The sequence below is a fragment of the Podarcis vaucheri genome (genome assembly GCF_965113315.1).
Source record: "Podarcis vaucheri genome assembly, chromosome: 3".
Classification (NCBI taxonomy): domain Eukaryota; kingdom Metazoa; phylum Chordata; class Lepidosauria; order Squamata; family Lacertidae; genus Podarcis; species Podarcis vaucheri.
In genome coordinates, this window is record NC_138761.1 from 32,684,072 (window position 1) to 32,708,446 (window position 24,375).

General features: G+C 40.1%; 1 protein-coding gene across 5 annotated transcripts in view; it reads right to left on the reverse strand.

The window, feature by feature from the left end:
- The window catches only part of WDR26 (WD repeat domain 26), a 38,290-nt gene that overhangs the window by 12,208 nt on the left and 1,707 nt on the right, over positions 1-24,375 (reverse strand). For 2 of the 5 annotated variants that reach the window (XM_082217583.1, XM_082217585.1), the window contains exons 2-9: positions 23,647-23,746; positions 23,378-23,434; positions 7,773-7,820; positions 6,125-6,261; positions 4,845-4,942; positions 4,059-4,215; positions 2,564-2,702; positions 523-663 (exon numbers count right to left, since the gene is read on the reverse strand). In XM_082217583.1, the coding sequence (XP_082073709.1) occupies positions 523-663; positions 2,564-2,702; positions 4,059-4,215; positions 4,845-4,942; positions 6,125-6,261; positions 7,773-7,820; positions 23,378-23,434; positions 23,647-23,746 (877 nt within the window). Of the gene's footprint in view, positions 1-522; positions 664-2,563; positions 2,703-4,058; positions 4,216-4,844; positions 4,943-6,124; positions 6,307-7,772; positions 7,821-23,377; positions 23,435-23,646; positions 23,747-24,375 lie in introns of all 5 variants that reach the window. The other 3 variants (XM_082217586.1, XM_082217587.1, XM_082217584.1) reach the window with 2 other exon arrangements.

Below are 24,375 nucleotides of genomic sequence, written 5' to 3' on the forward strand. Positions count from 1 at the left end.
AGAAATCAATAATCTGTTCTATATGGATAACCATGTTTTAATCAGATTTTCATCTCCAAGAATAGCAGGGGCTCCCCTTCGATAATATCAATACTTCAATTATGGTTCCTGTGACAACACTATTGATTAAGACACTCTGGCGCTGTGGGCTAAAGCCTCAGCGCCTAGGGCTTGCCGATCGAAAGGTCGGCGGTTCGAATCCCCGCGGCGGGGTGCGCTCCCGCTGCTCGGTCCCAGCGCCTGCCAACCTAGCAGTTCGAAAGCACCCCCGGGGGCAAGTAGATAAATAGGTACCGCTTACCAGCGGGAAGGTAAACCGCGTTCCGTGTGCGGCTCTGGCTTGCCAGAGCAGCGTTGTCACGCTGGCCACGTGACCCGGAAGTGTCTCCGGACAGCGCTGGCCCCCGGCCAATAGATGTGAGATGGGCGCACAAACCCCAGAGTCTGTCAAGACTGGCCCGTTCGGGCAGGGGTACCTTTACCTTTACCTTTATCAACGAACTTCATATTAATAACTCTTACTTGTACATTCCAGAGCCAAAGCTCAGAGCAGTCATCTGGACCACAGGCAACAAGGTAGTTGTCATCTGGACTCCAAGCAATGTAGGAAACACCATATGCATGGCCTTCCAGTGTCTTGAGCAGTTTTAGCTGGTGTGTATCCTTTAAAAAAGAAAATATTGCAACAATGGCTATCTGGGTTGTTACTGAGATCTACCTGCAGTTTTAAGCAGTTGTCTTTGATGCCTAATCTCTCGCTGCCTCCTCCCAAAACAGTTTAGGACACCAACATACCAAAGGCTTGTTTACCAGTTCCACCTTACCTCAGGGTAGACACACACTCATTTTCTGCCTACTTGACAGAAGTGTAGGAAAGGCTGTACCAGGGCAAACCAAGAAAGGAGGTACACAGGAAGCCATACAAAGCAACACAGAACCACCTCCCCATTCCTGTTTAACAACATTCTTGGAAACCAACTAATGAAAAGCAAAATACTTTCGAACACAGATAGACATTAGGGTGATAAGCAGAAGTACTAGTGAAAGGAAGGCTATGGACTAGCAAATGTAAACCTTGGGCATAATAACTGTTTGCACCTTTTGCTCCTCAAAGAATTTTGCCTAGTTTTTGTATGTTCTAGGGCTGGGCGATGTTAGGTTTTCAACACTGCAATGTATCACTAGCTGAACAGCTCAGTTTGGCGATAAACCACAATGCTGAAACAAGCTGCAACCAGCCGGCAAGGCGCAGGGTGAAACTGCCTCAGCTGTCAACCGTGGGAGCTGAGGTGCTTTCACCCCAGCGTCTCGCAGGCTGGGGCCAGATGCACTGGACAGGCTCCTGCCCCCAGCTGAGCAAGCCCCAATGTCCCTGCTGGTTGCGCACGAGCAGCAGGGACCTCGGAGCACCTTTCTGAGGCTGGCTTGGGGAGCAGGCGAGCTACCCCGCTTGCTCGCCCCCCACTCCCCAAAGACGGACCAGGCGGCAGTAGCCAAGCCCACAGAGACTATCAGGACTGGAATTGTACAATGCCATTCTATGCATGATTACTTAGAGGCAAGTGACAATACAGCGATTGTGGTGGCCACTAACTTAGGTAGCTTTAAAAGGGAGTTAAAGACATATATTCTATTACTTTGTCTACCAATAGTCACAAAGGCTATATACAACCTCAGATTCAGAGGGGTATACCTCTTTGTACCAGTTACTAAAAAGTAACAACAGAAGAGGGTATTATCTTCTTGCATTGTTTGTGGGCTTCCTAAAGGCACTGAACTAGTCACTGTTGAAAACAAAAAGCAGAATCTGATGGATTCTTGGTCTGGTATGCATAGATTTCAGTCTGGGTAATGTAATTCAGATTTTGGAAGGAGCTGCTATTTAGTCCAGTGGCGGAGAATCCTTCAGATCAGAGTTTCCCAAACTTGGGTCTCCAGCTATTTTTGGACTACATCAGGGATGATGGGAAATGTAATCCAAAAACAGCTTGAGACCCACGTTTGGGAAACACTGCTTCAGATGTTGATGGACTCAACTTCCACCAGCTCCAGCCAGCATGGCCAATAGTTAGAGATGATGGGAGTCTGAGTCCAGCAACACTATCCAACATTTCAGTCAAATAACCATTCATCAACAGGCTTCATCAATTAAGTTATACAGAGTGCAAAAAGCAGAGACAACGTAAAAAGGGAATGTTGACATTTTAACAGAATTTCAGAAGACACAAAAGGAGCTACATTACGGGGAAGAACAACACATCTATCCAAGACCATTGACAAGTCTCACCATGCAAGACACTTACTGACTTTTAAGATTACAACAGACTGACTGAGATAGGTATCTCCTATTCTAAACAGGCTTTATTTCCAATACAACCCGCTCCAGGAAACTAATCACAGTATCGGTTGAACAACTGAGCAGAACATAGCCTAAAACACAAAACTGATGCAAACAGAAATACACCAAGGCATTTAGGAAATAAAGTAATGCACTAAAAATTAAAGCTTAATGACTAAGGAGTGATGTGCCAAACGATTCTGGAGCACAAATTTACAAACTTACTGGATCAACCTGCCATATAATAACAGTTGTATCCTTAGATCCTGTTGCTAGTTTAGTGCCGTCATTTGAGAATTTACAGAACCACACTTCATTACAGTGTTCTGTAAGTATCTGCTGTGTGTAACATGGGAACTGTTTCCTAAAAATACAAACAAAGAAAGGATTATATAGTAAAATCATAGTCATTTTACTTGAGCTAGTACATATCCCAATAAAGCATGGATTCTAGAGTAGGATTTTACAAATATACAATATGAAACTTCTTGTTGCTATAGCACCTTAGTTTTTGAAGCTGTCATGCTGGCTCCTATTTGCATAATGACTATACCAGGCATCAGTCATGAACCAAATAAACATGCAGCTAGTTGCATTCATTTAAAGAGCCTTTGGGTCAAACAGCCAATGGGGCAAAGCAAACTGGATGCAAAACTGATTAGACTTTCAAAAGCAGTTTGCAATATCACATGAGGGTCTGCTTGACACCAAACTCTTGTATATGTCTAAAAGGAGCTCTTTGGCTCATGGCATTGCAAACAGGGCCCCAACCCTGACTGGGCATTTGAATGCTAGTTAGGACTTGCTGCCCAATATTTTATGGTGATTTTTAGGAATTGAGGGAAAGGATTCTTAAAAAGTAAGAACCAAGGATGTTAGGGACAAGCAACAAATCCTAAATTGTTATTTATTTTTTAAAAAAATACATACTGCTGTGTCATAAAAATTTTCACAGCAATTTACATCAATATAAAACCAAACAATAAAATCATAACAAGTTAAAAACAAACATCAATAGGCCATTGTGTGGTGTGTGTGTGTGTACTCTTAATTGCCTACATAGGCCTGAAAAAATAGAAAAGTTTTCAGCAGGCATTTAAAAGTTGGAACAGAAGGGTGTCTATTGACAGGGTGTTCCACAGGGCTGAGCTCATGTCATTAAAGGCTATCATTCAGTCTGATACCGGAACCTATTATTGCAATCCTGCGCATAACTAGTCTGCTTAGATCTCGGAGTTCAGTGGGATTTAACACAATAACTGTGTAGAATGGCAGTCCAAGCTACCAAATATATTGAATCCCATGCACACTTGTCTTTAAGTAAGCCCTGCTGAACTGAACAGAGCTTACTTCTGAATAGATGTGCATAGGATTGCAATTAGGACTGAAGCCAAGAGCATCAGCATTAAGTTCTGAAACTGAAAAAAACTGCCAGAGATTTGAAATTATTATGACTATTTTAGGATCCTTACACTTAGATTCACTGCTATATAAAGACTACTTCTCGGTTCATATTGTTAACATGTTTCTAAATTGACCAAGTACTTTCACAAACGTTCCAAACACCCCCTAACATTGCAAAAATACAACATTCTTAACAAGTCAGCTGCCTAAGAAAATTGCTCTTTAAAGCCTTCATAAGAGAGTAAAAATTATTTAAAGGAATGTTGTTACATTAAAAGAGATTTCCATTCTCATTAAAATGAAGCAGTTCTCTTACCTACTGCAAACATGGTCTATCAGCAGTGATACAGAATCTAGATTATTATCTAGTTTGGTATTGTGATAGAGGCACCGGTCCCGTTGTAGTTCCACAGCCTGACGCAGTAAATTCTGCAGACGCCTTGGGGGGAGCATCACTGATGGTGGTAGGTAAGCTTCAAAAAATTAAAGAGTATTTCAGAGCAATCTTATAAGAAACAACATGTAAGAAATCTGGTATTCACATACTGGCCAGTATCAGATTTACTGGTAATTTAAGCTAAAAACTACCCATAACTTTGGGACATTAATAAAATCCTCTCACATTGACCTTAACTCAACCTTTGCTGTTGCAAAGAAGCACAAAATTGTTTAAATGCCAATAAAATTATTAAGAAAATGCTAGTTGCTACAAGTCAGTTCCCAAACTCTATCACACAGTGCCATGGTTTCTTATTAGGTGTCACTGATATGGAAGTAAAACACAGATAATAACAGAGTACGTTATACTTTTATTTTATGAGACACTTAAGTCACCATTATGCAGAATTATGCTATCCTAATTACAGCTAACAATTCTTAAACCATTGCATTTCCCCCTTCATAAATTTTCCCCTTAAAAGTAGGTCTCCCCAACCTACTACCCTTCCTATGTTTTCACCTACAAATCCCATCAACCTCAGCCAGGAAGGATCCAACACATATGACGGGCACCCAGTTAGGGAGGGAAGATTTAGAGTGAAATATACTAGATAAACAGATGAGCAAACATTGTATGCCCAGTGGAAACTAAGTTTTTTCTTACTCTGGAGTTTGTCCAAAAGTCTAGATCTGGAAGTTGTGCCTTTCCCTTCCCATTCTGCTTTTGCACGCAGGTCTTCTGCATGACTACACATCAGATATCTGTTTGTATATAAAAGAGAAACACATGAGATTACATATTTCGGAAATGCTGACCTTCCCCAACTGCAACAGCATTTCAACCAAAAGAGCACATTTATTCTTCTTTGGAGCAAGAAAAAGGGAGATGGCCTTAGTAGAAAAGCTATTAACACCAGACTTTATGTTAAGTCTATATGGCTTAAACTTCTGCTTTCACTGTTTAATAAAGCTCTAATACATATTTTTTTTAAGGAATTTAGCATATCTAATTAAAGACGCTGCTCAAGTATGCAGTTGGTGGGAAGGAAGCAGAGCCATGAGAATTCAAAGGCATGTTCCTGAAACTGCTTTTAAAAACTGTTTGACAGGACTTCCCTTATATAGATCAATGAAAAAATCCCACGGAGTTCAACTTCCAGCACCAATCAGTAACTGATCAGTTCAGATGTTCTGTCTACACAACTGATCAGTCTGTGTTCTGGTACACACATTTTCCCCTTGAATCTCCTTGAGAAATGTCAGGATGTGAAGATAAAAGCACATTAAAATCTCAGAATGCAAATGATTAAAGATTTTAACTAAGTAAAAATACAATTCTATTTAATAAGAATATATTAATTTCACATTTAATTTAGAAATAATGTGAGAGTTCTGAAAGGAGGCATCCAGGAAGTTCTTCTTTCTATAGGAGTTTTCCCAGGTGGATGTTTACTTTAATAAAGACTAGTAGAACCTGCAACAAAACACTGCAGTGCTGAATACTCCTATCTCCTATTCGCAGTTCCTGACATGCTCCCCATCCCGCCCCAATTTTCTGTTTCTTTCACCTCATCAATTAGCATTCTGTGCAGACTGAGCATGCTCAGTCTTCAGAGAGCTGTTTGAGGGTTTCACCTTTCCTTTAGAGAAAATAAGTTTCTTTGACACTTCTGCAAATATGGACGTTCCTCTCAGCCTCTTGTATGTGGGTGATGCCATTTTGGTTATGCAAGGATCAATGCTTGGATAATAAGTTTACTATTGAGATATATTCAGTAATGTAGAATCATATCCTTTTGGCATGCCTCTGCTTCAGGAATCCCAGAAAACACTAGCACTGGTGTAAAACTGGTAGTAGGATCCCATGCAATTCAAGTCAAAAGTTATTTAGTTCAATGGGATTTACTCTTGAGTAAACATGTGATTGCAACCCTAAGTACTTACCCACTGAGAATGTGAATGCGCTCTGTGTTGTATTTCAGTGGTGTCAACTCACAACGCAGAACTTGAAGTGCCTCCAGAACCTTACCATCCTCAAGATACTCTAGGTACTTTTGCTGCAGCAGCAAAAACTTCATCCTCTGACATGACAGAAAGCAGCAGGTCAGGTAGGGAGAAAAGGATGACTGCAATTTCAGAAAACATTTGAGCCTAAACAAGGGAGTATACACCATTCCCATTTGCCTTTTCAATACATTTGCTCTCATGACATAGGAATGCTTTGAACAGCCTTTTAGCATTTGCAAGACACACTGATTTGTGCTGTTTATTGTAAGTCATCAAGCTGCAAGAATACACACTTGATGGAACCCCAGATTATCTTCTCAATCTTCCTCCATGTTTCCTATACCAAGTACCCATACTCTCAAACAATCCTATTAAGCTAGGGATGGGAATCCCGGCCCCTGATTATCACTCTAGGTACAATGACACTACAGAACACCAGCCCAGTAGGGATCTGCTCATAAACTGGATTTATACAGAGCATGTAGGACCTCCAAATATTTTATATGCAAAAGCAAACATTGCTTGTCTGCAAAACAAAACATAGACCAGGCTTAACTTGATGTATATATTTTGGTCTTCATGGAAAGCAAAGATTATCTACTCTCTACATTCAGAACTCACTTAGCAGGCATGTCCATGGAAAATATATGCACCTTCAGCGGCAATATATTTTAAAAATTGGACCTCTCATTGATAGCCATGAGCAACATAACAAATTCATGAATTTAAGGTAAGGGGGAAGAAAGGAGAAAACTATTTGGCACAGATTATCGAAAGCTCAAGTGGCAGTAGTATATTATTTGTAGCATGGAATGGCAATGTATTGTGTCTGTCTCTCACCTGGTAGCAAGCAATGTCCTCCCCCATGCCCCAAAAAAGTCTCAGCTCAGAAGAACTGCTGAATTATACTTTTGACCCAGGGGCAAGGAATGGGGAACATGAGGCGTGAGGGACAAAGGAGTTTATTCTGTTACGTATACTTAGGCTTTGATACCAGTAGTGATAAGCATCAATTTTTGAATATCTGTTTGTGTTTTAAGTTATTGGAAACAATTCCTTACAAACAGTTTCTTGTTCTTTTTATTCAAATTTCCATTATTTAAAGAAATGTATGCATCATTTGATTGTAAGAAAATCTCTAAGTGGTTTACAAAAACATATACAATGAAACATCAAAATAGAAAACAGTTAGGAACAGGTATTTTAAAACATTCAGAAGATTATAAAAATCCATAGTAGTTTGAAAAAGATGTAACTTCTACATGTCTGGATGGGCCTGCCTAAACAAGAATTTATTTTTTAAGCAGGCGCCAAAAAGACTATAATGAAGGTGTCTGCCTGATGTCTATAGAGAGGGAACTCCAAATGGTAAGTGCTATCATACTAAAAGATCAATTTTTTCTAAGTGTGGAATCAGTATTATGTGGCACCAGTTAACACTGCCAGTTCTGCAGATTGAAGAGATAAGAGTGCATATATGGGTTAGGCAAGTAGACTGGTCCCAAACTGTTAAGGGAATATACTAATGGTAATGCTTTGAAGTTGACCTAGTAGCTGGATCAAGAACCACTCCCAAACTGCATACCTGTTCCTTCAGAGGAGTGCATTCCCATTTAAGTTGCGTTGGTTCCCCCTGTGAGAAAAGTGACGTAACAAATATAATACATTTTCCGGACATGGGACCTACTCACTCACATTGTCTGTCTTACAAGGATACAAGCTCAGCATATTTTTTGTCATCTATACCACCATTGCATCCAGGCACCAGACACAGCCTCTCTTGATTCAGATGTTATGGAGAAACAGAGACAGGTATCATCAGTGCAATGAAAAGCACCTTGCCCTCAAACTTCTGACCGCTCCCAGCAGCTTCATCTATCTATCTATCTATCTATCTATCTATCTATCTATCTATCTATCTATTAGTGTGCCTGGGGATCAAAAAGCATTCTCCCAGTACTACTCTCTGGACCTGGTCCCACAGGTTAGACCAGAATCACTGTGACACAGTGCCCCTGATTCCCAATCCATAGAGCTGGTCCATGAGGATATCATAATCAATGGTACTGAAAGCCATGGAGAGATCAAGAAACAGCAGCAAGATTGCACCTAGATTGAAACGAATTTAAATAATCTCCATCATCCAAGAATGCTTGCAGCTGCCCCACCACAACTCTTGCTACTACATTCCCCAAGAAAGGGTTATTTGCAACTGGTTGATAGTTTTTCCAGGCCAAGGGATCCAGGGCTGGTTCCTTTAGGAGAGGATGTACCACTGCCTCTTTTAAGGCAAAAGGCAACTTATATGCAACAAAGTATTAACCATGCTCTAGACCCAAGCAGTCAAACTTCCTCTACTAGGTTTAATAAGCCAGGTGGGACAGGGGTCAAAAAGGCACAGGGGTCAGGCGTATAGCTGCAAGCACTTTATCCATGTCATCTGACTGCATAAACTGAAACCAATCCCACAACACATCACTGACAGTGCTACTGGATACTTCATCTGGAACTGCAATAACTGCACAGTCAAGGTCACTCTGAAGTTGAGCGACTTTATCCTCAAAATGTGCAGCTAGTTGTTCAAAGTAGGTCCAAGAATGATCCTGTTAACCACCCATTTTATCTCGTGATTTCATAGCAAGTCCAGGGCTCCAACAGGATCACCAGCTTTCTCTGCTGGAAGCCATCAACTTCCATCCATCTCTAAGGGAGGGCCATCTAAATGGGCCCACCACCCTAACAGAGGAATCTGCTGCTACTATTCCAAGTTTCATCATTAGCTGGTGAAATGCATTGCAAGGGAGTGCACTGCTCCCCACTATCTTTGAGTCTATAGACCGCAATAAAGCTGTATGTGATAAACTATCTCCAGTTCAGCCCTCATATCCGTGGGGTAAAGACTACATCAAGGGTGTGCCTTTTCCAATGAGTTTGACTAATGAGTATTTGAAACAGCGCCATGGTTGGCATGAAGGCCTTGAAGTTCTGAGCCAGTCCAACTGCAGCCTCTGAATGGATCCTAAAGTTATGCAGGACTATTGTCCTGCAATCTACCAACACCATCATACCACAAGACCACCTTGTTTTGGGATGCCACTGGGTAACACACTGGTTGATAGACCAGCAACATCCCCAGTCTGTCTCTCTGGCCCAGGGATAGGCAACCTAAGACCCGGGGGCTAGATGTGGCCCAATCGCTTTCTCAATCCGGCCCGGGGACAGTCAGGGAATCAGCATGTTTTTACACGAGTAGAATGTGTGCTTTTATTTAAAATGCATCTCTGGGTTATTTGTGGGGCATAGGAATTTGTTCATTCCCCCCCCTTCAAAATGCAGTCCAGCCCCCCACAAGGTCTGAGGGACAGTGAACTGGCCCAAGGCTGAAAAAGGTTACTGACCCCTGCTCTGTCCCAACACTAAGCACATACCCTTTAAGCCTATCTCAAGATAAAGATGTCTTCTGGTAAAGGAAATCGTGCTTCTATGAACAATAGCAACACCTTCCTCAATCCTCAGGTCTATCGTGGTGCTGTACTGAGTACCCAGGTGGGCATAGCTGAGTTGAATGGAGGAGTTGTTGGCCATGACCCAAGTCTTGGTAATGCATGCCAAGTCATCCCTTGATCATCCATGATCAAGTTGTGGATGAACATGGCCTTATTAGTGATGGACCTGGCATACAATAACAGCACCACCACACCAGAGGGCTCTACAAACCAAACTCCTAGGTCTCCATCCCAGAATGTGGTTAGCCACTACAACTATACCTTCCCCTGCCAAACACCATTTCTGAAATTGGGACAATATCTTTGTAATTCCCTATTACCTCCCCCCCCCCAACACCTTCTAGCACTACCATCCAATATCACACTATACAGCTTTGAGGTTAGGGCCACAGGTAATAAACAAAGGCCCAGCTGTAGGCATGTTCTACTGTTAAGTGAAAGACAGTAATTTTACCACCTCTCTCTTTGGATCTCAGGGGGAACCCACCAAGCCAAACCTCCACTCTCCCAGGCTCTCACCCTGGGTAATGGTCACATGCCTGTCTCCCACAGTGCATGGCCTACAATTTCATATCCTGATTGACAGGAGATACCCCCTCCCCTCAGTGATAAACTAAAGGGGAGAGAGATTCCTTTTTATGTCAACCCATTTGGGGACAACCGCACCACACGTGGCAAGAATCTGCTGCAATAAGGCAGGCTAAGAACCATAAAGAAGGCTGATCGCCAAAGAATTGAAGCTTTTGAATTATGGTGCTGACGGAGACTCTTGAGAGTCCCATGGACTGCAAGAAGATCAAACACATCCATTCTTAAGGAAATCAGCCTGAGTGCTCCCTGGAAGGACACATCCTGAAGCTGAGGCTCCAATACTTTGACCACCTCATGAGTAGAGAAGACTCCCTGGAAAAGACCCTGATGTTGGGAAAGATGGAGGGCAGAAGGAGAAGCGGACGACAGAGGACGAGATGGTTGGAAGGTGTTCTCGAAGCCATAAACATGAGTCTGACCAAACTGCGGGAGGCAGTGGAAGACAGGAGTACCTGGCGTGCTCTGGTCCATGGGGTCACGAAGGGTCGGACACAACTAAACGACTAAACAACAACAACAAAGAACCACACCCTAGCTGCATGCACTCAGCCAGCAATCAAACAGTACTACTCACTGCAATCAGTACAAACACTCTCTTGCCTGCAGGCAGATATGTAACAGGACAAACAAACTGATGCAGGCAAAACTCCCCCTCCCTCTCTCTGTCTTGCTGTCTGGGAGAAAAACCAGAAAGGGCTAGCCAGTCCCTCTTTAGGTCTGCTCCCCGATTGTAGTAGTATTAGTAGTAGTAGTAGTAGTAGTAGTAGTAATAATAATAATAATAATAATAATAATAATAATAATAATAATAATTTATTTCTACCTTGCGCATCTGGATGGGTTTCCCCAGCCACTCTGGGTGGCTTCCAACAAAAGATTAAAAATACATTAAAACATCAGTCATTAAAAACTTCCCTAACAGGGCTGCCTTCAGATTGTCAAACAATTGTGACATACAGGAAGATTACATGCTTATTTTTATGATATAAAGGAATATCAGTATTTCTTTAATAAAACAAAGCAGAATTTAACTATTAACCCAACAATGTAATTTGCTATTATTCTTTCTATTTACAAAGCCACCAATTGTATCCTACTAGCAACTAATTATTTTTAAAGTGAAATAGTGACATCAGTTTTTACTTCAAACCTACAAGAATCACAATGCCCCCAGATTAAAGACAATTGCATATTTGATCAATGCTAACTAATGTCATCCTTACTTTGGCAGCCCATAAACTTATGATCATTTGCCTTTCAACTCCCACATTGTTTACACTATGGCCCTTGATGATGAAACTGCAGAACTTTATGCAAGAGTTTTGTTTAGTTCCTGAATCAGTAAAAACAAAAAGGCTCCACCTTACATACTTTGTTCTGTGTTAACATCACCAGACACATAACCTTTACATTAAAAACAAAACATCCCACTGTTTGCTTTATGTCTTATGTGTATCACAGTGAGAAAAACACAGAATCAGTTTATTCTAAAGACAGAAGGGTTCCTTCTGTTCATGGAACAGCTGGTGATATAAAGAGTTAAACTTCTCATGTACAAGTTAAACCATGTATGGGCATTTAGGCAAACATACACATGCCGTATTGCTGAAAATCAAACATATCACACCTTTAAAATGAAAGGAAACACCCATGCAGGCTCTCAAACTCCAAACCACTTCTTCCCTTAAAACTGAACTAATTATTTCAGTCACATGGACAAAAACAAGGATATACTCTGAATCAGGATCCATAGCATTAGATCCTATTTCAATGTCAAAGCTCAGTCTTGGAAATGTAAATACCCACAGAGCATGTACACAAATAACCAGCCTCCTTATGTCTGGTATCAAGAAGAGTATCTTTCATGTTTAGTAAAGGGACCCCTGACCATGAGGTACAGTCGTGACTGACTCTGGGGTTGCGGCGCTCAACTCGCTTCACTGGCCAAGGGAGCCAGCGCACAGCCTCCAGGTTGTGTGGCCAGCATGACAAAACCGCTTCTGGCGAACCAGAGCAGCGCACAGAAACTCTGTTCACCTTCCCGCCATCTACTTGCACTTTGACGTGCTTTCAAACTGCTAGGTTGGCAGGAGCAGGGACCAAGCAACAGGCGCTCACCCCGCCTGTTCGAACCGCCAACCTTCTGATCGGCAAGTCCTAGGCTCAGTGGTTTAACGCACAGCGTCACCCGCGTCCCTTCTTTCATGTTTAGAGGTGTCTAAGTATGACAACCAGACAGGTTTGACACCCCATTTTAGAATATTCACTAAAAATGTCCCCTTCGACAGCCCAGGCTTGCTTTCTACCACTGATAAATCACAGGCAGGCTTGGTGTGTGTGTGTGTGTGTGTGTGTGTGTGTGTGTGTGTGTGAGAGAGAGAGAGAGAGAGCGCGCGCGCACACACACACAATGCACCTCCCTTTACCTCACACCCAGTTTCCTTTTATAATATTGAAGTAATTTTTCAAGATACAGTGGTGCCTCGCAAGACGAAATTAATTCGTTCCGCGGGTTTTTTCGTCTAGCGGATTTTTCGTCTTGCAAAGCACGAAATCCCATAGGAATGCATTGAAATTCAATTAATGCGTTCCTATGGTCAAAAAAAGTCCAAACAAAGCCAAATTTGGTACAACAAGAGTTTATTAAGTGCTCTTTAAAGTCACACATACTGTAAAGAGCATTTCAAAAATTGAAGGAACAATAAATTAAGTTTCTAAACATGACAGAAAAACATTTAAAAATCAACAAAGTGTACAGTACATTTTCTAAGACTCTGGGGGACAACTCGAAGAAGGTTCCTCTTCCACTCTTTGCTTCTTGCTGAAGAACCCCCTCCTCAACTGTTCCCCCAGCCACCCACCACACAGAAATTCAAATCCAGAATTATTTAAAAAAACTGCAGAGTGGCCCAATGGTCACAGAAAATCATAAAAATGCAGAAAAAACACACACAAGCTTCCAGATTCTTGCAAACCCCTCCCCAACACCAAGTCCTTGAATTCCAAACACTCCAACCCAAAATCCAAAACCCCCCCAAAAAAGTTTAAAAAGTTTAAAAGAAGTTTTGGAAAAGCTTCAAAAATCACCAAAGTTTTCAAAAACCTCAAAAAAGGCTACCACACCGCGTTCTATGAGTTGCTCCTCGAAGTCAAGTCGCAACTGTATTAACAGTGTTAAGAAAAAGGAAACAAACTTGCAAGACGTTTTCGTTTTTCGTCTTGCGAAGCAAGCCCATAGGGAAATTCGTCTTGCGAAGCAGCTCAAAAAACGGAAAACCCTTTCGTCTAGCGAGTTTTCCATCTTGCGAGGCATTCGTCTCACGGGGCACCACTGTACTATTCCTGCCTCCATAAAGCCAAACTCAATCCAAGCAGATATCCTTTCCTTTAAGATACTCACTGAAATTTGTTAATATCTAATTTTTGCACACCCCTAGCATTTCAGAACACCACGAAAGAGACAACAGATTGTGGACTGCTGTTCTGTGCTGTTTTGTTATCTTGTCATTGCTTGTTCTGTGGTTTTATTTTATGATTTCAATGTAACCAGTACTTGTTTTGAGTGTGACTTTTCTTTACTAAATAAACTACAGAAGAAAGGAAAGGAAATGGACGAATGTCACAATTAAAACAAGTACAAAGTAAACAGGAGAGGAATGTGCAATTATTGCAGTGATATGTACAAATGATCTCATTTATCAAGGTGGAAATGGGGGCGCAGCAGAACAGCACAAGGGAGCAAAGTCCAAGACTGAGACAAGGCCTGATATGCCATTCAAACTTAAGACAGCGGAGGGTGCAATGGGGAGGGGGGAGAAAGTCACAAAATAAGGAAGGCTTAAAATAGTATAGGCTGCTAGATTCTAACCACAAAGCTTGAAGTTAGAGAATACATAGACAAATGAAGTGCAGGAGGTAAGATAGAATTCTTTTTTAAAAAGGAAAAGAAATAAAATTGATTAGGAGGAAAGATTTTATATGCAAAAGTAAGGCATCTTAACACTGATAATTGCTAAAAATTACACCCATAACCCTCTTGTATGAAAGAGAACAAATCAAAAGTCAGTTTTAACACAAAAGCCATATACAATGGATTTTATCATTGTACAAGCTATGAACTATGAATATTTTTAGATTAATGAGAGTCGCAACATTTATTGTTTAAATCAGTAGGAGAAATTGACAGGCAGATTTTTACAGACTAAAAAGTGTCCTGGTTAGCATTTTTTTAAAAATCTGATTTTTAATTTTTTTAAAAAATATTATTGCTACATAAAATGTGTGCATCGCCTTAAAAAAAATGCACCTGCTTTAGAACTATTGTGTTTTTTTCTCATATGAAGATTTAATTAATTGCTCAATCAACACTTAAAATTAACTAAGATTTCTTTAACGAGATTACAGCTGTAGCACCAGCAAAGGTCTAGTATAGTTTGCTTCCCAACACATGGAAACAACACTACACTCCCTAGCTACTGGCAGTCCTTATTTTTTAAAAAATCCAGATACCTGATCTGCCATTGAATGTTTTTGCTCCGTATCCTTGCAAGTCCTGAGAGTAAGCCAAACAGAAATCTTTTAATTTCACTATTGATCTCCTGTCTCTGGGCAGTAATAAATTCTGGACCATGTGTACTGGCTCCAAATACATTCCCAGGACCAATGTAAAAGGTTGGCTTTAACCTTCAAAGCCTTACACTGCTTGAGATCCCACTACTTTACTGAACACCTCACCTCATATGAGCTACCCAGACTCATCGAGGTCAGCTTCAGAGGCCTTTCTCAGAGTGCACCTTCCCATAGACATTCAGAGAGTGGCAAGTGCTAACCCCCCAAAGAGACAAACCAGGTGCCAACATTATCACCTTTTATTCTAAATATTTGATTCTTAACAAATATTGCCATTATTGAAAAGGAATTATTTAGTACATGTTTTTGAAGGTGGGGTCTTTATCACTGTACTGAAAACCATCATATGCTCATTTACACTGTTTTAGTTTATTACTTTGTTTATTGTTTATGTATTTTTGAACTGTATTATTTCTTCTTCTCCTTAAACTTTTTGTACAAGGCAAGGAATCATTAATATTCCAGTAGTGAAAAAGTCATGGCAATTATGCAAACAGAAGTTTTGAATTTGGCTTTGTGTTTAGTTACAAACATATGTATAAAGCAAGCCATTTGTGTGTATGTTAAGTCAGGAAATACAGTGGATGCTTGGGTTGCAAACGTGATCTGTGCGGGATGCACGTTCGCAACCCACAGCGGTGCGTCTGCACACACGTGGGTTGCGATTCGGCGCATCTGCGCATGTGCGACTGCCAAAACCAGGAAGTAACCTGGTACATCCAGGTTTTGGCGGGTTCGTAACCCACAAAAAAGCAACCTGAAGCTCTGTAACCCGAGGTATGACTGTATCTGAATTTCTATGAGGAAAGAGAAACTTGATTTCATTATATAAATTCAAATTCATCAGCTGACTCATGGAAAGGCCTCGTATGGTTGCATTCCAAAGGGACAGACAGTGGCTAATGTCATCACACAGCTCACTCTACAACTCCCTACCTCTGACTGACTCCTGTGTGAGTCGAAGGGCATTTGTTCTGGTTCTTCAAACCGGAACGATACAGTTGTCACTAACTGCATCCTCTCCCCCATTTCCTTTGCTGGCAGAAAGAGCTCTGCCCTTCATTCTAGAACAGTAGAGTCTCTCTTCAAAAATTAAACATCCTTGAGGTCCAACCTGGTTAAAATGATTCCAGATACACAATATACATGCACTTGTGTGAATTCAGAAGTGATTATTCAAAATTGAATACAGGCGCCCTTCCATTTACACATGATCAACTCACACACAACTGCATCATAGACACACAGCACTGGGAAATAAATAAATAATCTGATTCAAACCTGGAAATGGTGGGAGAGAGATGGAAAGTCCTCGTGGCTCGCAAGGAGACCCTCCCTGGAGCCTAGTGCAGGACATCAATGAGGGCAGAGGAAGCCTCGGAGAGACTAGAAATGCAGCAGGGCTTTGTTTAGGCTCCTCAGGCTCCCCCTCTAACAGCTGATGTGTGCAGTAGTGCAGCAGCCACCTTTCCATGCATCCTTCAGCTGGCCCCAGAGATACAGTACAGTCATACCTCAGGTTGAATGTGCTTCAGGTTGAGCGCTTTTGGGTTGTGCTCCACTGCAACCCAGAAGTAACGGAGTGCATTACTTCCAGGTTTCACCGCTCATGCATGTGCAGTCGCTCAAAATGACATCACGTGCATGCACGGAAGCGGCAAAACGCGACCTGTGCACGCATGCACGCTGTCGTGTCTTACGTTCCATTCAGGATGCGAACCGGGCTCCGGAATGGATCCCGTTCGCATCCTGAGGTACCACTGTATTTTCCTGGGATTTTATTTCAAATAGTTTAGTTACAGATTTACAGGTATCTCTCCCCACACCATCTACAGAAATATGATTACCATTCCAGACTGGGTATTATTTAATATGGTTATGTTTTATTTCCCCTGCCTTTAGTTAGATATATTACTGAATTCTGTAAATTGCCTGTGGTTCCCCAATAATTGAGAAACTAATAATTTTAAAAATATGGATACATATCAACCATTTTTTAAAGCCTTGTGTACACTGAATAGCGTGCTGTCAGGGCCTAAAGATGCCTATAGGTTCCCAGGGAATTTTTAAAACTTGTTCTGTAAGCATAAATCAGAAAGAAGTATGTGCCAAATGGTACGCATACTTTTAAAATTATCTCTTGGCAATTACAACTTTAGTCTCTAAAGAAAAAGAAGAAGAGTTTGGATTTGATATCCCACCTTTCACTCCCTTCAAGGAGTCTCAAAGCGGCTAACATTCTCCTTTCCCTTCCTCCCCCACAACAAACACTCTGTGATGTGAGTGGGGCTGAGAGACTTCAAAGTGTGACTAGCTCAAGGTCACCCAGCAGCTGCATGTGGAGGAGCAGAGACGTGAACCCGCTTCCCCAGATTACGAGACTACCGCTCTTAACCACTACACCACACTTCAGCCTGTGAATAGTTACATAGAATAATAGAATTACAGAGTTGGAAGGGACTCTGGGGGGTCATCTACTCCAACCCCCTGCAATGCAGGAATCTCAACTAAAGCATCCATGACCAAGTGTCAAATCAAGGTTGAAACAAATGAAATGCAAACAAGGACAACACAGGCCCCCTTTAGTCCACATGTGCTAACTAACCTTCTACAGCAGGGATAGCCAATGCAGTGCTCTCCAGATGTTATTAGAGGCCATCAGGTCATAATAGCATGGTCAATCGTCAGTGAATGGAGACTGCAATACACCAACATCTAAAGGGTACCATGTTGACCCTCAAGATGTTACCCTTTCTAGAATAAGGAATTTTAAAATGTAGGCTTTATCCCACTGCACACAGAAAGCCTGTTTTTCAAAATTAAGACAAAAACCTCCCATATCCAAAGCTCAACTTCAAAACAGGAATACAAAACTCAAACTCTCATGAAGATTTCAGCAATAAAACAGAAATTGGTGCTCTTATTGCAGGCCCTCAAATAACAATAACCTGGAGGAAGTGGAATCAGCTAATAATATTCCCATTTCAAAATCTGATGGCAGGTGAGGTATGAGAGTGCATGCCTCCCCAATATCCATTATAATTATAGCCATTCATCAAGGAAGTAAAAAGTCTGGAAAGAATGAGGGTAATCCAACCTAATATGCCACTGCATTTGGAGGCACACCCATTACAGAATCTCTCCCAATACTGTCACCATGCACAGGAAGCAGCATATGTCAAGGGTCAGAAACCTGTGGCTGTCCCAATGACCTCTCTTCTAGTGCAGTTCACTTCACTTCACACTCGAAGACTATAGAACATGAAGAACAGCCGCTACAATAATGTGTAAATGAGCAAGCAGCACAGGACTTTTGTCGCCACCTAAATTTGGCTTGGAACTAGTCTCCTACATCCCTGAAACACACTACACTTGGAGACTGTTCAGCATTGATTACAAGTTTATTAGTTTTATACACAATAAAGCACAATGTGTTTCAGAAGAAATTATTTAATTTACGATAATTATTAAATTATATCTGAAAGTTTATTAATGGTGGATTGGAATAGAATTAAGATATTATCAATATTGTATCAGTAACATCTTAATATAAGAATGATGCATTTTCTATTTTGTTATTGCAATCCAATTAATAGACTTGTATCAAAGTAGTATAACTGAATATCCAGATCAGGCATAGACCCATTAGGTAGCTTTGGGCAAGTAGTAGTTATCCATGTTAAATCCACAGATAGCAATGATCAACCTCAGGGGCATATATGCTAAATAATATACGATACTTAATACAACATTGAAAATGATGAACGCAGATGGCTACTTTACCCCTTTTCTGCCATGCCATATCCATCAAGTAGCATCCAAGTAAGTCATACTCAGAATAGACCCGTTAGTCTGAGTCAATAATTTCAATGGTCTACTTATTGGATTAATCCTGTTTCCAACAGCAATATAGGATTTAAAACAAAATATTAAAATAACTATTAAACTTTTAAATAAGTTATTAAACTTCAGATAATATTTTCTATCACTAGAAGATGTACTGGGGCATATATATAGGTGACTACATATAGACCCATGATCATCCTAGCTGATTAATTCTAGATTCTTGATCCATGTATTGCCCTCTCTGCAGTCTTGCTTTTCAAAGTCATTTGTTGAACAAGTGGTCACTCAGCTAATCCAAAAAGACAAATGGAAAGAGCTATCATTTTTTTCTGGAGTCTCTCCCAATCCACCATTCAGCCTGGGTATGACAAACACTAGAGTGAATGATAAGCACTGCTTTGCTTAGAGATCAAGAGGAGAAATGGAACCCCATCAATCTTGTTAGTCCTTTCTGTAGCCTTTGATACCAAGTGATCACTGCTGACATGACTATGGGGTCTGATTAGTGCTGTGATGCTGCTCAAGTGTTCCATTTTCTTTTTGTTTTTATAAGAACATGTAAGAAGGTGAAAGAAATATTAGTTATCCTATCCCCTTAGAAGTTTTCCAAGTGGCCTCCTGCAAGGTAACTGGGCAAATTGATTTGAATACACGATGTCACGGGTTATAAACATGAGCCAACTCATGGGCACCCCACTCAAATCCTGCAATCTTATTGCTCTCTTGGCCATGACTGAAACCATATATATACATATATATTTATATATACATATAAATACATACACACAAGGTAGTATATATCTGAATACCAGATACTTTGAATGATTAGCAGGAGGAGGACTGTTGTATAGTGGTACCTCGGGTTACATACGCTTCATGTTACATACGCTTCATGTTACAGACTCCGCTAATCCAGAAATAATACCTCGGGTTAAGAACTTTGCTTCAGGATGAGAACAGAAATCACACAGTGGCAGCAGGAGGCCCCATTAGCTAAAGTGTTGCTTCAGGTTAAGAACAGTTTCAGGTTAAGAACGGACCTGCGGAACAAATTAAGTTCTTAACCCGAGGTACCACTGTATTCATGTCTCACTATTAGACTGTCCAGGGAATTCTGGCTGGCAACTGTTAGAAATAGGATGTTGGCCTGATTACCTGCTCTGGGATGGCTCTCTTCATGATTCTGGCTGTTAGCAAGCCAAATGAAAAAGAATCTACGCAAAGCTATAATGACCACCGTTGGCAGATAGTACAAAAGAGGCAGCGTGGAGAAGAAGGAGAGACGCACTTCACTGACAACAATTCAGTCTCCCTTGGTCACTTAAGTCTACAGCCTGGATAGCTTTTAGAATTTTAAACTGTAACCTGCCTAGGGGCCTACTAGTGAAGGGAGGGTAATAAATATTATTAATAATAATATCTATGTTGGCCTTTAGAGTCCCAACAAATGTACCTGTATGTTTGAACTCTATTGTATAATACATTCACACATTTTTGGCATCAACCTAAAAAGTGGAACGTATGAAGTAAATCCTAGTAACTTCTGGCAGAATTTACTAAACATTTAAGGCTGCTGTCCTACATGCACTTACTTTGAGAAAGTTCTATTGAACTCAACAGGACTTATTTCTAAGGAACCACCCACAGAATCAGGCTGCAGAGCCCTAAGCAGCTTGACCCAAAATAACTGCAATATAATTTTTTCCCAATCTCACGTGAGATTGTTAGCTTGAAAGGTCAACAGCAACACAAGCTATTAATCATAATGATACCTTTTTGTTTATTATCAGATTTGTTCGTATATACAGGGGATTTCTCTGTAATTGCTCTAATTTAGGATTCCTTTCCTGAAGATCTACTATCGCCCAGCCCTAAACATCTTTTGAAAGTATTGTGAGTGTATACATGTAGCACACCCCCCCCCCACAGGCTCTTATGCTAACTTTGCTTGCAGGAGGAGTTAGTACTTCATCATTCATTTTTCTTTTATATTTTGCAAATATATAATCTATAGTCTTCTAGATGACGTGTGTACAAATTTAATATAGGAGAGGAAAAAATACAGCTCCTAAATACTACTTTTAAAATAAAGTTTACTATACATCTTCCTATATTAATTCTTATTTTGATTCACCAGCAATTACAGTGGTGCCTCGCAAGACGAAAAGAATCCGTTCTGTGAGTCTCTTTGTCTAGCGGTTTTTTTGTCTTGCGAAGCAAGCCCATTGACGGATTATCGGATTATCGGATAAGCGGTTTAGCGGCTTAGAAAAAGGGGAGGAAAGGGGGAAAAACCCGCAGGAACTCGCAAGACATTTTCGTCTTGCAAAGCAAGCCCATAGGAGATTCGTTTTGTGAAGCACCTCCAAAACGGAAAACTCTTTCGTCTAGCGAGTTTTCCGTCTTGCGAGACATTCGTCTTGCGGGGCACTACTGTATATAGCAGGACTGTTCAAAGAAAGGTCCAGCTTGAAAACACATTCCAAATTCATAGATTCTTTTATCAATGTCTGGAGGTACCTGGAGCATCTCTCCCATTTGTAAGTTATATGCTTCTCACAGTTATTTCATATTTCAACTTATTGTGAAGGCTTAGCTGTCAGAACAAATAAGCAACACAGAAGTTGTATACAAAAGGAAATGTGATGGCACAATGTAAAATCAAAATGTGCCATCATGAAAGCAATATATTAGATATTATAAAAAAAAACCATAACGTTGTCCAACTGCAGCATTTGCTAAAACAGCTACTTTAGCAGTTTCACCCCTGTTGCCTGCATCTAGCAGATACATAGTTTTAAATTGGATTGACCAAAATATAATCCAAATATAAAGACTTAGTCATGCATATCTTTTGGGTCTTCTATTACAAACATAAACACCTAAGGTGAGAAGTATTCCACCCCTTAACTTCTCTCTCTCTCGTCTTGAACACCTATGGATTCCCCCCCCTAAAATGACCCATAAAATATCACCAGAGGCATCAGTTGAAATCCCAATAAATTAAATGTCTTTCTGTTGTGTGTTCTAATGAGAAATCAGTTGTTCAAAAAATAAAGACAAACACCTGTTTTCTAGGAAAAATACTCTGGTTTTCATTCTCAGAAGTTTATTGTGAAATGTTCTGAATAAGATTTAAGGATAAATTTTATTCTCAGAAATCTGAAGGGGACAGTACAGGTCTTTTAATTAAAAAAATAAAAATGTATTAATGTATTTCTTATTCATCTTATCTACATTTGTACATAAATGGAAATACCAGTCTCTCCCAATTATTTCAATACTTTCCCAAAATTCCTTTTTTGACTGATGAATGGTGAAAACACTCCTTGCTCCAATAAATGTAATACTCAAAAGAATGCCAGTCCAGTTCTATGCAATGTGCTCAATAAAAGCACAAGATTTTACCTCAATTTATATTCACCTCAGTTACATTATTTATTCCTACACAACTCTTGCACTTTATAGCATTTGTTTGTTCTGTTTGGTTATATTATCTAAGTGCTGACTATCATATTATCAGCTGTCCATTCTTAAAGTAACACAGTTCTACTTGTCTGAGAGGAAACGTTTATGCATGATTAGACTTTGATTTGATTAAAAAGAACAAGATACAAATACTTTCAGGCAGCAACTGAAGTTTAACAAAACATCTGTTTTTCCATACTTCATTTCCTGTCTGATGGGGGAAGGGAAGAGAGAACAGGAAAATATCCTTTTGACAACAAATAAATCAACCAGAAGAAAGCTAAACCAACATCAACCAATTCCTCACTGTTTTCATAGTCACTTTTGTAGTAACGCTGTATTTTCCACTTGAATAAGAGGAAAAATACACCACTATAATGACAGGGCAGCTGAATGTATGAAAAAAAAACACAACAGGGTTGTATCCAACTGAACCATACTCTGAGGAAAGCCCCTGAAATCAAAATACTTACATTAGTAATTTCAATTTATTTGAATGGGTCTACTCAGAGTATGACTTAGATGCATGCAACCCTCAGTACAGAAAAGTTTGGGTGATAGGAGTGGTTAAGAGAGTATTTCATGCTTCCCGTAAACACAATACATTGTCTCCCTTATTTTGTGTGTGTACGCACATAATTGTTTTAGTTCCAGTGTATAAATTTGAGCTATATCATCTCAATGAAATGATCAGAAGACTGCCTTGTTTTAATTAAACAGAAAACTACAGAGAATGACCCAAGTTCTAGACAGCTACATAAATGCAAAAGTCAACTAATGTTTATTCAAATATGCCACTTCACAGAGACCATATATCATCCCCTGAAAGCCATACCCAGAATAATTTCACTCAAGGACAGATTAAAGAGTTGAACACAAAAATGTACACATTTCTCATCAGTGACCTACAAGAGATACTTATATATCTATGCCCACACTGCTGCAGGATGTTCAAATACACTCATGACATGAGAGAGACTTGACACTTTAAATTTTTTAGGCTTTTCATTACAAATATCAGGTAGGCTGGTGTATATACTTATTTTATTAAGACACATGTGTACCCCAACACAAATCTAGGGGGAGGGGGAGACATAGTATTACTACAAATAAACTAAACTATATCAAACAATTCAAGAATCTCTCTTACCACAATTGCATGAGGAGAGTGCACTAAAGGCTTGAGTTCATTCAGGTCGTTCTCAGCCTACAAGTAGCAGTTATTAAAATAGAAAGGGAGAGAAAAAAAGAGATAAACCAAGGATTATGAACAGCACCAACCAACAAATCTGCAACTCAGACCTATGGAAGCTTATTCAAAGTTAAATCTCACTAAGTTCAATGGATTTACTCTCAAGTAACTGTGTATAGGATTGCAGTTCTAGTGATAATTAGGCAGTTGCATGCCTCTTCCATTACCTTATCCCATTCTCCTTCCATGACATGATTGCGGAATTTGGTAGCAGAAGGATGTTCTAAACGACATCCTGACTCTTGCATTAGAAGATCAACAGTCTGGCTGCAGGAGAGAGGTACAGTATTTTAAAAAAAGCTGACCAGTCTTATTCTTACAGTGAAGCCATCCATGTAGCCATAAATCCAAAATATTGTTTTAAAAAATATGTTCCACCTTAAGAAAAATAAGATGCTGGAATGTGTTCTAATGAATTCCAGCAAACAAACTTGTGCCCTCAGATCCACAAGTTACATATGGAGTATAAACTTCACAAATACAAAGTTATTTTTCCTCAACTATTTTGATGATCAAGAAAAACATGGCTCCATAAAAACACAGTTTTAATTATGTTATTCATATGAAAACACAAACATTGACATTAGATTATAACGTGATTAGAACTACCTATAGCAACTGGAATTTTGTTGATGCAGCGAGCACAGTGTTAATTCCCTACCAATATATCATCTGCCTTCAAGTCAGTTGTCCATTAGGCTGGGATCTTAATAAAATAGACTATTCTATAACCTACAACCCTCCCCTTCACATTTTAAACTAAAAATAGCGCATTTACTATGGTGTAGTCTATGAACAGTCACGAGTTGTCACCTGCTGCTGTAAACTTGCCCTATTTCAGTGGTGTGCTTGTTTCGAGCACCGAGTTAATTAAAACCAATCCATTCCCACAATAA